Below are 17088 nucleotides of genomic sequence, written 5' to 3'. Positions count from 1 at the left end.
ACTCACTAGTACTACATGGGAGAGAAAAAAAAAATGCCTAATATTAAATAAATGAATACTGGGAAGCAGCGGGGGTAATAGTTTCCAGCCAAAGAATGTCTGTAGGAGAATGAGCTGGAGGTTAACCTGACACGGAGAAAAGATGAAATCATATTTAAAACATTAGAGGTAGATCATGCAGCAAACTCAGCACTGGGACGTTTCCAGTCTTCTAAACTGGACTCGGGCAAAGATCTCTCTAACGGAAACAATACTGACACCTTGCACCAGTCGGCATAATAAGTGGTAACTATGCTTTCAATAACAGAGAGATGACTTCTTCTCTATTTTAAACTCATTACGCGGTTTGTTTTGTTTAACGCGTTACCAAAGAGAACTGTTTCATTTCGGTATCCACCAAGTCTGGGGATGACAGCCAAGCGTACCTTAACTTCCGGTTCCTTTTCACATTCTTCTATGTACAAGTCATACAGCTTATGGAACACCGATTTCCTACAAGAGAAATTAATATAGGATGTTAGGACAATTTGCAGATGTCTGTGTTCTTTTAACACATATTGTATGCCTTGCTTTGTGCTTGACATTCAACATTCCAGGCCGTTTACTACACTATTGACTGGTATACCTATTGGGGAGTTTCTAAATATCCCAGGTGAAAGGTCAATAACTTCACATTAAACAGGAATGTTTGGTAACACAATACCTTCAAGCATGGGCGTCCGCTGAAATTTTTTCAGGGGGGGGGGGGGGCGCGCTTCGGCAGCGGCGATACACAGTCGCATTTTACCCTTTATTCGACCGCTAGCGGGGGTTAATAGCGCCCCCCCCCCACGTTAAAATGTAAAAACTCCCCACTGTGCCCCCTGCATCTTTCAATATCTCTTTGTCACTACTGTGTACCCCCTCTCCACAACTGCACCTCTGGACCCCTTTACATTACACAGCACCTTACAGCTCTGGACCCCTTTACATTACACAGCCCCCCCCACAGCTCTGTCCCCCTTTACATTACACAGCACCCTGCATCACTGGCCCCCTTTACATTACACAGCACCCCTTTCCCTTGACTGAAACACTACACTATATTGACAGTATATTTATTTCAGGTCTAAAAGAGGAACCTTTTGGAATAAGGGACAAATGGATTTGATTCCAGAAGAGGGACAGGCACTCTAAATAAGGGACAACTAGAAACTATGCTGTAGGTTACAACGCTGTGTTGTGTTTGCTCTGCATTTCCAAAACACATCAGAAAATAGTCTAGTGTTACCTGTGGCAACAGATGTTGGAACAAACAGAGCACAGACCTGGTAAACGATATAAGACGGCGCTCCCCTCCCTCTGTCGCTTGTATAGTATGTCACGGAGCTGGGTCTGTGTGCAAGGTCCTTCCCCCCCTAGTTCAGCTCGTGTGATAGGCGGAACACTAGAAGACTATCAGACAAGCCAAACTAGGGGGGCGGGACCTTGCACACAGATCCAGCTCCATGACATACGATACGAGCGCCGGAGGGCAGAAGGAGGGGAGCGCTGCAGTCGCCGCTTAAAGCCGCCCCAGGGCCATGCCTTCAAGGAGTGTGGAGAATAGGGCGCTCTGGATGGCAAAGAGACTTTAACAAACATTATATGACTGTCTCTTGAAATGTGATTGATGCACCACAGCAGCATTTCAGAAGAGGGAAGCACACGATGGGAAAAACAAAGCAGAAGAAAAGGCGCTTCTAAGGCCCCTTTCACACTTGCGGACCGTTTGTCCGTATTTCATCCATCCGTTTTCGGATGAAATACGGACATACATGTATCCCTATGGGATAGCAGGTGTCAGCAGATGAACATCCGCTGACACCCGATCTCATGGGTTCCCGCTATGGTCCGATTCTTCAGACGGAGGAAAATTCTATTTTTCCTTCCGTCTGCAGATCGGATGAACATGGACAAATGGTCCGTGTTCATCCAATCCCCCCATAAAGGAGAGCGGAGATCTGACAGGGCAGTCCCTGCACAGTGTGCAGGGATGCCCTGTCATCCAATACAAAAATTTTAAAAAGCCACCTGCCGAACACAATCTATCCCGCCATTTGACACTTGCATTTTTCTTCGGGTCTGGAATGGATTTTGAAGTAGACCCGCATGCCTTTTTTTTTTTTAATGCCGGTGATCTGCCGTGCTGGTTCCAGGTATCATGGAAGTTCCAGCGCATGCGCGAACTGATGCGCTGAGATGGTTCCAGCTATCGGGAAAGTTCCTTCAAGCACTGCGCAGGTGCAAACTTGCTGACGGAAATCCCAGAACGGCGGCCGGCATCCAGGGCGACGTGGATTTAGAGGAAAGTGGCCAGTCAGCTGCGCTCGGACGGCTCACGTCGCTCGCTCGGCCTCCTGGCTCTTTTTTTAACATCCTCCAATCCACAGGGATGTTAAAGAATGAGCCTGGATGCCGGGCGAGGTTCGGAGATTTCCGTCGGGAAGTTTGCGCCTGCGCAGTCAGTGAAGGAACTTCCCCCATAGGGGAACATTGAGGACAAGTCACCGGCTCTAGAGTTTACATTCTACTCCTCCGCTGATGGCAGGGATAACTCATCGGTGTTAGGATGCCAGCAGGTGCCAACAGCAGGGATGAGTTACTGCCGTTAGGATGTCAGCGGGCGCCTGCTAACAATATGCACAAAATCGCACAGAAAAATGCATGTAGATGCGGTTTTGATACATTTACATTGAAGTCTATGAACCAAACAAAATCAAACTGCATCACACTAAAGTAGCCCAGAACCCCTGCCCAATGGTGCATCGCAGCTATTCTACATTGCTGTGAACAAGCACTACTGGAAGCAATGTCATTCCCATGGTCATGCAATTCAGTGAACCAGGCCTAAAGATCAACCCAATGTGCAATGTACTCATAATACCTCCCCTTATTTCCTCCTTCCCTCTGATCAACATATAATTAAGGCTTCATTTAGACGAGCAGCGGATTTGCTGCCTGCCAACTGCTCCCCCCAAGTTGCAATTGGCAGCGGAAGGGGGCGTTTACGTGATGTGGTTGCAATGCTTCACATCCGCGGCAAAGTTTACTCAACATGTAGAAAACAATGGGCAGCAACACTATGCACTCAAACAAATAGGGAAGTTCTGCAAATGCCCTGCAACTGCATGCAATGCATGTAGTTGTGGCAAACTTGGCAGCAAAAACGGGGTTAAAACAGGCAGCGAGTAGGCATTACATCCCTCTCCAAGCTTGGTGCAAGGGGCTGTCAGGCTCCCATAAATGAGACTCTGGTCTTCATAAAGAAGCACCATAAGAACACATCCCTGGGATTCCTTTATGCGTGCATGGAACTCCGTGCTGGCCACTATGTGCTTACATTTTTTTAGGTGAAGGTGCACTTTGACGCCCCCCCCCCCACGCACGCATGCTGATTGGTTGCTTGAAAATGTATGTCTAAAGGGATTCTGGGGATCTGTTCTTTCATATACCGCTCTGAAACAAAATGACTGGTGGCAAAGAAAACTAATATTTATGAGAGACCGGCAATGACAGTACAAATTAGGAGGAGAAGGGATTGATAAATGGCTGAAGTTAAAACAGGAAGCCAACACAGACTCAAAATAGTTGCTGCAGCTTCACTGGGTTATATTGTGATAATGAGAGTTTTCAGGGAAATTAAAGCAATCTGTTTCAACAAAAGAAAGGACCAACTACAAGAGTGGGGGAAAAGGGCAAGAGTGAAACAATGTACATATACAGTATGTGCACTCTAAACTGTAGAGCCAGCTGATTGTGATGACATTGGTGACGTTGTATTGACACCTGGGCCCCTTACACACTAGCCTGTGCTATCTGTTGGAATTTGTCTGAGGTCGCTTCCTTACAAGCATAATTAGATTTCCAGAAAGAGCAAATTAAATCAGCAAGGGAGTTGAGAACTGGTAGGTAAGAGGAAAGTACATTTTCAGCCTGGGAACCTTGTGGACCAAGTTAAGTTTAAAGAGAAAAATACACATGGAGGTGCCACAGTGAAAGCCGCTATCAGCTGCAACATAACAGATCAATACTAACGCCACAAGTTAGATCTCCAATGATGGCAATTCATTACACATTACCTTCCTCCTGATGAATGCTTGCGTTTTGGAGGTCTCTGTCTGGCACTTTCAATGACATACTGTAAAAACAAAGAAGCATAAAAAATAAATGTCTATTATATAGAAAAAAAAATTGTTAACTTCTTGCATTATATATATATATATATATATATATATATATATATATATATATATATATATATATATATATATATATATATATATATATATATATATATATACACACACACACACACACACACACACACACACACACACACATATACATACATACATACATGCATACATACATACATATACACATACACACACACATACACACACACACTTGAACTTTTCCACATTTTGTCATGTTACAACCAAAAACAAATATATATTTTATTGGGATTTTATGTGATAGATCAACACAAAGTGGCACATAATTTTGCAGTGTTTACAAATAAAAAGATCTGAAAAGTGCAATTTATATTCTAACTGGGGTACTGGGGGATATGCTGGTTCTCTAGCAAAACCGTTCGATAGAAGCCAGCCGTGAGCCTGGTAGCTGTACACACTGTCCAAATGTCCGCCTGTTCCTGCTGAACCGGCATATATTAATGAGCAAAAACTGGAATAGTGCAACCAATAAGAAACAATAATAACAGTCCCAATAATGTGAAAATTCCACCATTGTGCAACTCTAGGTGATAGTTTATAGAATTATTAATTTATATTATCCAGTGACCACCACCTCTAACTAAAATGGCGGTGTTTCATCAGATTAGGCGACCCATCAGAAAGTGACGTGCCGCCGCCATCTTGTTACACCCCGCACTTGTCCATAGTAAGGATACACTGAGAAGGGGGTAAGCGGACATCTTGTTACACCTACCGGAGTTTTGCATTCTACCGTTTTTTTTTTAAACAGTAAAATGAGTTTATATAGTGAAATACAGTACTTACAACTCCGTCTTACTGTAGATGTTGAATTTTAAAAGCAGCGAACTTCTGTCAGATTGACAAATGTGTAAGATCAGTACGCTTGCCACAGCTTTAAATAAATGAACATTAACAGTCAGATGGAGTTCTAAGTATTGTATTTCACGCTCTGAAAAAACGTCTAAGATGCAAAACTCCAATGGGTGCAACAAGATGTCCGCTTACCCCTTCTCAGTGTATCCTTACTGTGGACGAGTGCGGGGTTTAGAAAGATGGCGGCGACTAAACGTCACTTCCGTTACACTTTCTGACGGGTCGCCATATCTGACGAAACATCTGCTCACCTCCAGATAATGACCCCACTACATAGTCCCACACGCCTGATATTATGTCTCTTAGAACCGCGGGGGAATAAATTCTCCTCCTGGTGTCCCTGGACCACGCTGACCGCCTCCAAAATTGCCTTATATTTCACGTCTCCACAATTGCATTCACCCTAGTCCACCAATCGGATTAGAGCTTACACAAGGCTAAGAACCATCACCTTAACCCAACAGTCAAAAGGGGAAACGGTCAAACTCCCCAAAGATAAAGTACCACATAGATTACTATGTCTTGGAGAGGGTGTCAAATGGTGAAGCAGGAGATTAAATGTATGGAGAGTACAAGCATTGGTTGGAGTGGTTATTAGGTGTCTGCTCTACATAAGCATTACAAAAGTTTAGTTTAAAGGGGTTGCAAAGGTTCATTTTTTTATTTTCTAAATAGGTTCCTTTAAGCGAGTGCATTGTTGGTTCACTTACCTTTTCCTTCGATTTCCCTTCTAAATGTTTTTTTCCTTTGTCTGAATTTCTCACTTCCTGTTCCTCCTCAGTAAGCTGTTCTGGCTGACTAACCCCCAGCCAGAACGGCTCGGATGATGGGGGCAAGCTTACTGAGGAGAAACAGGAAGTGAGAAATTCAGACAAAGAAAAAAAACATTTAGAAGGGAAATGGAATGAAAAGTTAAGTGAACCAACAATGCAGTAGCTCAGGGGTTGACAAATTTGCTTGGAATCTAGGAGCCAGCTAAAAAAGTTAGGAGCCAGAAAACGCACCCCGTCCCGACGAGCTTGCGCGCAGAAGCGAACACATACGTGAGCAGCGCCCGCATATGTAAACTGTGTTCAAACCACACATGTGAGGTATCACCGCGATTGGTAGAGCGAGAGCAATAATTCTATCCCTAGACCTCCTCTGTAACTCAAAACATGCAACCTGTAGATTTTTTTAAACGTCGCCTATGAAGATTTTAAAGGGTAAAAGTTTGTCGGCATTCCACGAGCGGACACAATTTTGAAGCGTGACATGTTGGGTATGAATTTACTCGGCGTAACATTATCTTTCATAATATTAAAAAAAATGGGGATAACTTTACTGTCGTCTTATTTTTTAATTATAAAAAGTGTACATTTTTCCCCAAAAAAGTGCGCTTGTAAGACCGCTGCGCAAATACGGCATGACAGAAAGTATTGCAACGATCGCCATTTTATTCTCTAGGGTGTTAGGATAAAAAATATATATAATGTTTGGGGGTTCTAATTAGAGGGAAGAAGATGGCAGTGAAAATAGTGAAAAATTACATTAGAATTGCTGTTTAACTTGTAATACCAACGGCCACCACCAGCTTACACATTTGGTGGTAATAACTTGTAATACCAACGGCTCACCACCAGATGGCGCCAGCTCCCCCCCCAAAAAAAAAATCTCATTTTTTTTTTGCCCCCCTTCCAAGCCAAGTCGCCAGGACCCTATTTCTAGTCGCCATGGCGACCTGGCGCCCGGGATTTGTCGAGCCCTGCACTAGCTTAAAGGAACATATTCAGAAAATAAAAAACAAACCTTTACAGCCCCTTTAACCACTTCCCGACCCCCGCATGTACATATACGTCCACAATATGGCACGTACAGGCACATGGGCGTACACGTACGTCCTCGCCTATTAGCGGGTGGGGGGTCCGATCGGTACCCCCCCCCCGCTACATGCGGAGGTCGGGTCCGCTCGGGGAGCGATCCGGGACCACCGTGCGGCTATTTGTTTATAGCCGCTCCGTCGCGATCGCTCCCCGGAGCTGAAGAACGGGGAGAGCCGTGTGTAAACACGGCTTCCCCGTCCTTCACTATGGCGGCGCATCGATCGAGTGATCCTTTTTATAAGGGAGACTCGATCGATGACGTCATTCCTACAGCCACACCCCCCTACAGTTGTAAACACACACTAGGTGCACCCTAACTCCTACAGCGCCACCTGTGGTTAACTCCCAAACTGCAACTGTCATTTTCACAATAAAGAATGCAATTTAAATGCATTTTTTGCTGTGAAAATGACAATGGTCCCAAAAATGTGTCAAAATTGTCCGAAGTGTCCGCCATAATGTCGCAGTCACGAAAAAAATTGCTGATCGCCGCCATTAGTAGTAAAAAAAAAAAAAAATAATAAAAATGCAATAAAACTATCCCCTATTTTGTAAACACTATAAATTTTGCGCAAAACAATCGATAAACGCTTATTGCGATTTTTTTTACTAAAAATAGGTAGAAGAATACGTATCGGCCTAAACTGAGGAAAAAAAATGTTTTTATATATGTTTTTGGGGGATATTTATTACAGCAAAAAGTAAAAAATATTGCATTTTTTTCAAAATTGTCGCTCTATTTTTGTTTATAGCGCAAAAACTAAAAACCGCACATGTGATCATATACCACCAAAAGAAAGCTCTATTTGTGGGGGGAAAAAGGACACCAATTTTGTTTGGGAGCCACGTCGCACGACCGCGCAATTGTCTGTTAAAGCGACGCAGTCCCGAACTGTAAAAACACCTTGGGTCTTTAGGCTGCATATTGGTCCGGGGCTTAACTGGTTAAAGATTATTCCTGCGTATGCTTTGAGCTACAGTATGTAAAGAATAAAATAGGAACAATTGTATCCTAGCCATAAACTTCAGACATTGCACTGCTATGTCTGGAACAAGCTGCTGGAGGATTCAATTTGTTTTCCATGTTCTGTATGTACCGAGAGTTTTCTGTCCTCACTTACACCTATGTTTTATAAATTGAGAAATGTAACTACCATATAGTTCCATATTTTAAGCTAAGAAAGCAAAGCACATCCTAATGAGTGTAGTGAGATCAAGAGAACTGACAGATGGAAAAATAAAGAATTGCCAAGCCAGGCAGCCCTGCACTCTTCAGTGTATATTGTGGTTATCCTGGAAAGTACAAAGGGAGGCGTACAGATAGCTAGTCATGTTATAATTCTTAATGTCTCTACAGGGAGGGAGCTATTGAACAGTTAAATGTAAAAAAACAACAAAGCTTCTGGATCCAAGGTAACAGGTTTCTAGACGAAGAGGTGTTAATCACGATGTGAATATACTGTATAGGTCCTGCTGTAATACGGAGATGGTATGTAGAATGACCACAGTAAGGAGTAGGCTGGCGTGTTTCTTCTAGTAGTACTGTGGCCAAATACCTGTGGATTTAATAAACCCTCATATGATCCTCCGTAATATTCAGGTTTTCATGTTGTCATTAAAATGTATTTCTCTGTTACATCCTCCAGATCATGCTTGCGTTAGAATTAGGCAAATTGCCCAACCACAGAAGACAAAGGTTTTAGCAGGCACAGAACCGCTTCTCCCGGCTTACTGACAAGCCTGAAGACAAAAAATGTATGAGCTGAAGTAAAAAAAAATAATAATAATAATAAAAAAAATTTTTTTAAAAAAAAAATCAGTAATTACTAGGAGGGTCTTCTACAGAACATCTCATGAAGTGGTATAGTAATAGGCCAGGAAGTACATGGGGCAGACGCAACCATATTTGCTTGCAAATGCAAATCCAGGACTAAAGTAATTCAGCTCCGGTGGCCAACAACAAAAGAGTACCTAGAGGCGACTGGACATATCTTCAGTTCTAACAGGCAATGCTCAGACACTTCTTCCCCTCATGATGGCCCTCCTCACTGGCAAAAGGCAAGAAGAAGTGGGCAAGCTTGGACACTACCACTGATAGAAATACATCCAAAATAAGGCAAAAATGGTAGAAGCCTAAAAGCGGAGCTCCACCCTAAAGTGGAACTTCCGCTCATCGAATTCCTTCCCCCTCCAGCATGAAGCCGAAAAGGCTACACTGCCGGGTTCCCTTACCCGCAATGGCGGCGGAAGTGTAGCCTTTTGGAAACCCCACTGCCGACATCGAGGGACAGCAGGACAGGTAAGTGTCCATTTATTAAAAGCCAGCAATTGCAGTATGTGTAGCTGCTGGCTTTTAATTTTTTTCCCCCCGGACCTCCTCTTTAACCCCTTAAAGTGGAGGTTCACCCAAAAAATAAATTTTTAACATTACATTCAGCCAAGTTGTCCTAATGTTTTTTTTTTTCGTACATACCGTATTTTCACCGCCGCTTCCGGGTATGTCTTCTGCGGGACTGGGCGTTCCTATCTGATTGACAGGCTTCCGACCGTCGCATACTACGCATCACGAGTTGCCGAAACAAGCCGAACATCGGTGCGCAGGCGCCGTAAAGAGCCGCACCGACGTTCGGCTTCTTTCGGCAACTCGTGACGCGTAGTATGCGACGGTCGTAAGCCTGTCAATCAGATAGGAACGCCCAGTCCCGCAGAAGACATACCCGGAAGCGGCGGTGAAATACGGTATGTACGGGGGAAAAAAACAAACAAACAGCCGTTTTGTCATTAGGACAACTCGGCTGAATGTAATGTTAAAAATGTATTTTTGGGTGAACCTCCGCACGACTATTTACGTCGCCAGAATGGCACGGCTGGGCATATGGACGTACAGGTACGTCCCCTTTAAGAAGCCCAGCCGTGGGTCGCAAGCGCGCCTACGGCGGCGCGCTCATGACCCGGTCCCGTGCTCCGTGACTGCGGACCCGATCGCCGCCGGTGTCCCGCGATCGGGTCGCAGAGAGGAAGAACGGGGAGAGGTAAGTGTAAACAAACCTCTCCGTGTTTCCTAGTGAGAGTGTCACTGATCGTCTGTTCCCTGTCATAGGGAACGACGATCAGTGATGTCACATGCCCAGCCACACCCCTCTGCAGTAAGAAACACAAAATTAGGACACGCTTAACCCCTTTAGCGCTTCCTATAAGTTAACCCCTTCACTGCCAGTGTCATTTTCACAGTAATCAGTGCATTTTTATAGCACTCTTTGTTGTGAAAATGACAATGGTCCAGTCCCAAAAATGTGTCAAAAGTGTCCGATGTGTTCGCCATAATGTCGCAGTCATGAAAAAAAAAAAAAATCACTGATCACTGCCATTACTAGTAAAAAAAAAAATTAATTAAAATGCTATAAAACTATCCCCTATTTTGCAAACGCTATAACTTTTGCGCAAACCAATCAATAAATGCTTATTGGAATTTTTTTTTACCAAAAATATGTAGAAGAATACGTATCGGTCTAAACTGAGGAAAAAAATGTTTTTTTTTATATATTTTTGGGGATATTATAGCAAAAAGTAAAAAAAATATAGATTTTTTTTTCTTTAATTGTCGCTCTATTTTTGTTTATAGCGCAAAAAACAAAAACCGCAAAGGTGATCAAATACCACCAAAAGAAAGCTCTATTTGTGGGAAAAAAAGATGTCAATTTTGTTTGGGAGCCATGTCGCACGACCGCGCAATTGTCAGTTAAAGCGACGCAGTGCCGAATCGCAAAAAGGGGTCTGGTCCTTTACCTGCATAATGGAACAGTCTTAATAACCCTTAAAGAAAAAAATGCATTTAAATACTGCATTTGTTGGGTAGGAGAAAGCTGGCTATAGACTTGAATTTATTTGAATCTCGGACTGTTCAGCAGGGAGCGGCCGAGATCCGAACAAAGTATGAGCAGACTGTATATGATCGATCAACATGGGTACAATCAGCCTGTTGGATTTTAAATGTGATTATTGCTGGTGGCTCCTATACCCGCTAGCAGTAATCGCTGTGTAATCCCGGCGGGGGGTGGGTCCCCACCATACCTCCCCCACTGAGAGAACACAATGGCCCCACAGGAGGGATTCCCCATCAACACTGACTGTGTTGATGGGGAAATCAACCTATTGTTTCCCTGTAAACCCAGTTTACGCTCAGTCTGCAGCAAGGCCTAATTTGTGACTTGCAATTCTTTTTGACGACGAAAATTAAAGGGTCACTAAAGGAAAAAAAATTTTTTGCTGAAATGACTGTTTACAGGGTATAGAGACATAATAGTTAACTGATTCCTTTTAAAAATGATTAAAAATAGATAAAAACCAATCATATAATGTACCTACAGTTTAGTTTCGTTTTTGCTGTTGTTTCCTGGTTCTCTGATGTACAGAGCCAGAGAGCCAATAGAGGGCAGGGAAAGTTTTGCAAAACGAAACTGGATTGGTGCTGAGGGGTTTTAGACACACCTCCTTGATTAGTCACCACAGCGAGAAATCTCCCAGTACTGTGGTGATCAGGAAACAGACAACCAGGAAGTGTCCAGAACAGAGAGGAATTACAGCAACATCAAAGCAAAAACGAACAATGAGGACATGAAACCAGGACTGCAGTAAGGTAAAGGAAGCTATTTAGCTAAAAAAAAAAAAATCCTTTAGTGACCCTTTAAGGGACTGAACACCAGGGATTGATTAGCGCTCTTCACGTGCAAACTTGTCAGTTGATAGTATACTGGTTCCCAGTCACCTCACTAGTAAATATGATTTTGTTCTACAATGCTCTACAAAACCTGTTTTGACAACCTCAATTGAAAAAAAAAAAAAAAAAAAAAAAAATGTACAACGCCAATTTAAAGGAAAGAATTTATACATCCTTGCAGGCTCACGGGCTCAAACCTAAAATAAAAATAAATAAAAAACACAAAAAAAATGATCCTTACCTCAGCCCGATCCAGTGCCAATTCTAAGGTCTGTTGCTGTAAAAAGATAGAATTCTATATTAGAGAAGCCAATAAATACAATAGGCCATCCACACAATGAACATAGAGAATCATTACCATTATGGCCGGGCTGGAGTTTTCAAGTCAGAGGTAAAAGTCACAGCTAATGGATGACCATGGTGATCTGTAGTGGTTAAAGAGCTGTAAATAAAAATAAAAAATAAAAGTGAAAAATGGATTTCTAAAACAAATAAAGTATTGATTTTTCTTGTTACATTTCTGCCAACAGGGCTGACAAATTTGCTTGGAATCTAGGAGCCAGCTAAAAAAGTTAAGAGCCAGAAAACACGCCCCGTCCCGACGAGCTTGCGCGCAGAAGCGAACACATACGTGAGCAGCGCCCGCATATGTAAACGGTGTTTAAACCACACATGTGAGGTATCGCCGCGATTGGTAGAGCGAGAGCAATAATTCTAGCCCTAGACCTCCTCTGTAACTCAAAACATACAACCTGTAGATTTTTTTTAAACGTCGCCTATGAAGATTTTAAAGAGTAAAAGTTTGTCGGCATTCCACGAGCGGACGCAATTTTAAAGCGTGACATGTTGGGTATCAATTTACTCGGCGTAACATTATCTTTCATATTATTAAAAAAAAATGGCGATAACGTTACGGTTTTATTTTTTAATTAAAAAAAGTGTAATTTTTTCCCAAAAAAATTGCGCTTGTAAGACCGCTGCGCAAATACGGCGTGACAGAAAGTATTGCAACGATCGCCATTTTATTCTCTAGGGTGTTAGGATAAAAAATATATATAATGTTTGGGGGTTCTAATTAGAGTGAAGAAGATGGCAGTGAAAATAGTGAAAAATAGTGAAAAATTACATTAAAATTGCTGTTTAACTTGTAATGCTTAACTTGTAATACCAACGGCCACCACCAGATGGCGCCAGCTTACACATCTGGTGGTAATAACTTATAATGCCAACGGCTCACCACCAGATGGAGCCAGCTCACAAAAAAAAAAAAAAAATGTTTTTTTTCTTTTTTTCTTGCCCCCCTTCCAAGCCAAGTCGCCAGGACCCTATTTCTAGTCGCCATGGCGACCTGGCGCCCGGGATTTGTCGAGCCCTGTGCCAATACTAGGGCTGGGTCACCAGAGACATGAAGCCACCTACCCAATTACAGCTGGTAAGAAGGATAGCGGATAAAATATTGGTTCAATCTGCTGGCATTCACCTCACCACATTAGCACTGCTGTGCTTTACTGCATACGTTGTAATGCACTACATCCTACGGGTCTGTACTAGAGCTGCACGATTCTGGCCAAAATGAGAATCACAATTTTTTTGCTTAGAATGAAGATCACGATTCTCTCACGATTCTCACGGCGTAAAATCTTTTACATTTATACAAAAAAAAAATGGGCTAACTTTACTGGCTAGTTTTTTTTTTTAATTCATTAAATTAATTTTTTCCAAAAAAATTGCATTTAAAAAGACTGCTGCGCAAATACAGTGCAACATAAAATATTGCAACAACCGCCATTTTATTCTCTAGGGTCTCTACTAAAAAAATATATAATGTTTAGGGGTTCTAAGTAATTTTCTAGCAAAAATAAATAACGATTTTAACTTGAAAAGAGCTGTCAGAAAAAGGTTTGGTGTTTAGGGTTAAACGTTCCCAATTTACATACAGAAGTTTATTCCTTTGATGTGATACAATGTTTAGACTTAACTTTGCACTGATAAAGAATGTTTTCAAAACAGATTGCAGATTGCCCAGACTGACTTTTGGCTGAGAGCAGAGAGGAAATTCTTTGCATACCAAAGTGCAGAGAGAAAATTATTTTCATGTCAAAGATTGCAAAACCCTGTGTCAAGAATCGCAACGGGAAAAAGATTGCGATAACGATTCTTGACGATTAATCGTGCAGCTCTAGTCTGTACCCATCTCCCCAGTGCTGTGTAATGGGTTATGATAAATCGAACATGCCCCATTTTCTGCGTTCTAGTGCATTGGGAGGCTTACAGAAGTCAAGGTAGTGCAACAAAGCACATGTAACATTTTGTCTACAAGCTTTGGTCAATGGCTGTTAACTTATCCACTCCAAATTCAAAATGCATTAAAAACTTGTGTCAATGCACAAAATAAACCTTAATGCAGTGCTGTTTTCATGTCCTCATTGTTCATTTTTGCTCTCAAGTTACTGTAATTCTTCTCTGATCTCCACACTTCCTGGTTGTCTGTTTCCTGATAACCACAGTACTGGGAGCTTTCTCTCTGTGGTCACTAGTCAAGGAGGTGCGATTACTGTGTGTCTAAAACCCCACAGCACCAATCAGTTTAGTTTTCCAAACCATCACTGCCCTGTATTGGCTCTGTACAGCAGAGAGGCAGGAAACAACATGCAAAAACGAAACTAGAAACTACAGGTACATTATATGATTGATTTTTATCTATTTTTAATCATTTTAAAAAGGAATCGGTTAACTATAATGTCTCTATACCCTGTAAACAGTCATTTCAGCAAAAAATGTTTTTTTATTTACAACTCCTTTAAGCCTAAGACCTCGTACACACGACCGGACATGTCCCCTGAAACTGGTCCGCGGACCAGTTTCAGGGGACAGATCCGATCGTGTGTACAGGCTAGCGGACAGATATCCAGCGGACAAATGTTTCTTAGCATGCTAAGAAACTTGTCCGCTGGAGAGCTGTCCGTCGGACATGTCCGCTGGTTAGTACGTCTAACCAGCGGATCGAAATCCCGCGCATGCGTCGAATTGATTCGATGCATGCGTGAAAGCATTGAACTCGCGCGATAGAGAAAGTCGGTGTCTTCTACGTCGCCGCGTTCTCTGTCCGCAGGGATTTCGGTTTGATGGTGTGTACAGCCAGAAAGAGACCGAAAACTCAGAGCGGACATGTCCGATGAAAACGGTCCACGGACCGTTTTCATCGGACATGTCCCCTCGTGTGTACGGGGCCTTAGGCCTCATTTCATGCACACTGGGCATTAAAAACGCCACATTTAGAAGCCTCTAAACGCCCCTCAAATGTTAGCCTATGTGGCCATGTACACATTTACAGGCGTTTAGAGGCAGGGTCATGTAAATGCATCTAAACTCACGTTAACACTAGGCCCTTTTAAAGTGTTACTAAACCCACAACAGTAAAATCGGTCTGTATATGCAGTAAATCAGCCCTCAAAATTTCCACTCGCCTGCTAGCATTTGGCGAGTGGATTTAAGCTGGGGGCGAGTGATGACAGGGCTGCATGAGCAATCTCCCTCCAATCTGTGCCTACACTTAGAGTCCCGATGAGATTGGCGGCCGAAGAGGAAAGGTGCATGCTCGGGAAAAGAAGTCTTGTGAGCCGCGCACAGGCAGAGCAGTACACAGGTGCTCTCCTTACAATTCTCATTAAGCCATGGGACCTAACAGTATAACCTCTCTGAGCCTGCCCCCCTCCCCCGGGCCCCGACCAATGTAGCTGGAGAGCAGAAAGTAATGAGTGTGGTGGAAGATTGCAAAAATTACCACTCCGGTGCAGCGCTCACTGAAAGTTGCCCTGACATGAGAGCGGCAGCCTTCTAATTTGTGCAGTTTTCTTCTCCTTGTGCTCTGTGTAAGTTTAGCCTGAGCACTGTGAACAGACTGGTCTCAATGTGTGCTGTGCGCTGTCAATGTGCGCTGTGCTATGGTGACAACGGCTGTGCAGTTGTGTGGATCTCAGCGCTGGATTGTACTCCCTCCCGCTGTGCTGCACCTCCTCTCCTCACTGTCAGCCTGAATAAAAGGGGGAAGTGGTGACATGCAAGCGTGGAGCCGCACACACAGGCTCCTGATGATGAGATGATTGGGAGAGAGAGAGAGAGGATGGATGGGAGTTGCAGAGGAGACAGCAAGAGAATGGGGAAGAGACCCAGTTCTAGTGCCCTCTCCCTCTGGTCTGCCCCCAGTGCCCTGTCCCTCTGGTCTGCCCCCAGTGCCCTGTCCCATTTTGTTAAAGTTGTTGTTGGTAATATTTAATTTTGTAACTTGATTCTGCATAAAACATTGTCATTCCATGAGATAATCTACGAGGGCGTGTTTACGGGTGCAATTAGCCACAGGGCAGTGTATGAATTAGGTGGGGCAACTGGTGGCGAGTAACTCTTGAGGCCTGGCTAGTGGCTCAGGACTTGAAATTTTGAGCCCTGCAGTAAAGCATGCTTGTTATACTCACTGTGGAATCTAAGGGCCCTTTCACACATGCGGACCGTTTGTCCGTTTTTCATCCATCCGTTTAAAGGAGAGCAGAGATCTCCCCATAGAGGAGAGCAGAGATCTGACAGGGCGGTCCCTGCACACAGTGTGCAGGGACCACCCTGTCATCTGCCGGCTCAACAGGGATGAACGGAGCGATCTCCTCTGAGCAAGCGGATCTATAAGGAATAGATCCTCACGGGATCCGTGGGTGTGAAAGGGCCCTAAGGGCCTTAACCCTTTGTCGCCGAGCGTACACACAAATGCGTACTCGGCTTTCAGTGGTTATACCGGGATGATGCCCGCAGCTGCAGGCTAAAAGCCGCTCGTTTGTTATCCCGGAGGAGACATCCCCCCCCCTCCCGCCACCTCCGCCACTCTTACCAGAACTCCCATGCCACCGGGAGACCCGATCCGTAATCTGCCGCCTCCAGTGCCCAGAGCGAAACTGAAACAAGTCCATGAACGGCTTCGATTCAGTCTCTTCAGTGTAAACATCATGATGTCACTTCCAGGTTACTCGACTGCCAATGGCGCCGGTTTTAAAAAAATACACAGTATTCAGGATTGGGGGTCTTTTAGACCCCTGATCTCTCCATAAAGAGTACCTGTCACCACCTATTACCGTCACAAGGGATGTTTACATTCCTTGTGACTAGGGCCGAAACAACTAATCGATTAATCGACAACTAATCGATTATGAAATTAATCGATTACAATTTCCATAATCGATTAATCGGCCAGTAACATAATGGGGTTAAAAAAAAAAAAAATTTGCCTTTTATAGTACAAAAAAAGCAAATCGCTACTGTAAATATTACTTTTACTGTCCCACCGTAAAAAAATGAACCCCTAAGAGCCGGTTCACACTGGGGCGGCACGACTTCGGGGGTGTCTCCGCAAGGC

At 43.5% G+C, this 17088-nt stretch overlaps 1 protein-coding gene across 3 annotated transcripts in view; it reads right to left on the bottom strand.

Moving 5' to 3' along the window:
- The window catches only part of SUPT20H (SPT20 homolog, SAGA complex component), a 120136-nt gene that overhangs the window by 90934 nt on the left and 12114 nt on the right, over positions 1-17088 (bottom strand). For 2 of the 3 annotated variants that reach the window (XM_040340386.1, XM_040340388.1), the window contains exons 2-5: positions 12049-12132; positions 11932-11967; positions 4101-4159; positions 426-492 (exon numbers count right to left, since the gene is read on the bottom strand). In XM_040340386.1, the coding sequence (XP_040196320.1) occupies positions 426-492; positions 4101-4159; positions 11932-11967; positions 12049-12051 (165 nt within the window). In that variant the 5' untranslated portion in view covers positions 12052-12132. Of the gene's footprint in view, positions 1-425; positions 493-4100; positions 4160-11931; positions 11968-12048; positions 12133-14087; positions 14114-17088 lie in introns of those variants that run through there. The other variant, XM_040340387.1, reaches the window with a different exon arrangement.

The sequence above is a fragment of the Rana temporaria genome, chromosome 2, assembly GCF_905171775.1.
Source record: "Rana temporaria chromosome 2, aRanTem1.1, whole genome shotgun sequence".
In the NCBI taxonomy this organism is placed as follows: Eukaryota; Metazoa; Chordata; class Amphibia; order Anura; family Ranidae; genus Rana; species Rana temporaria.
Note: the sequence above shows the minus strand (reverse complement) of the source record. Positions and strands in the feature narration are given on the sequence as shown.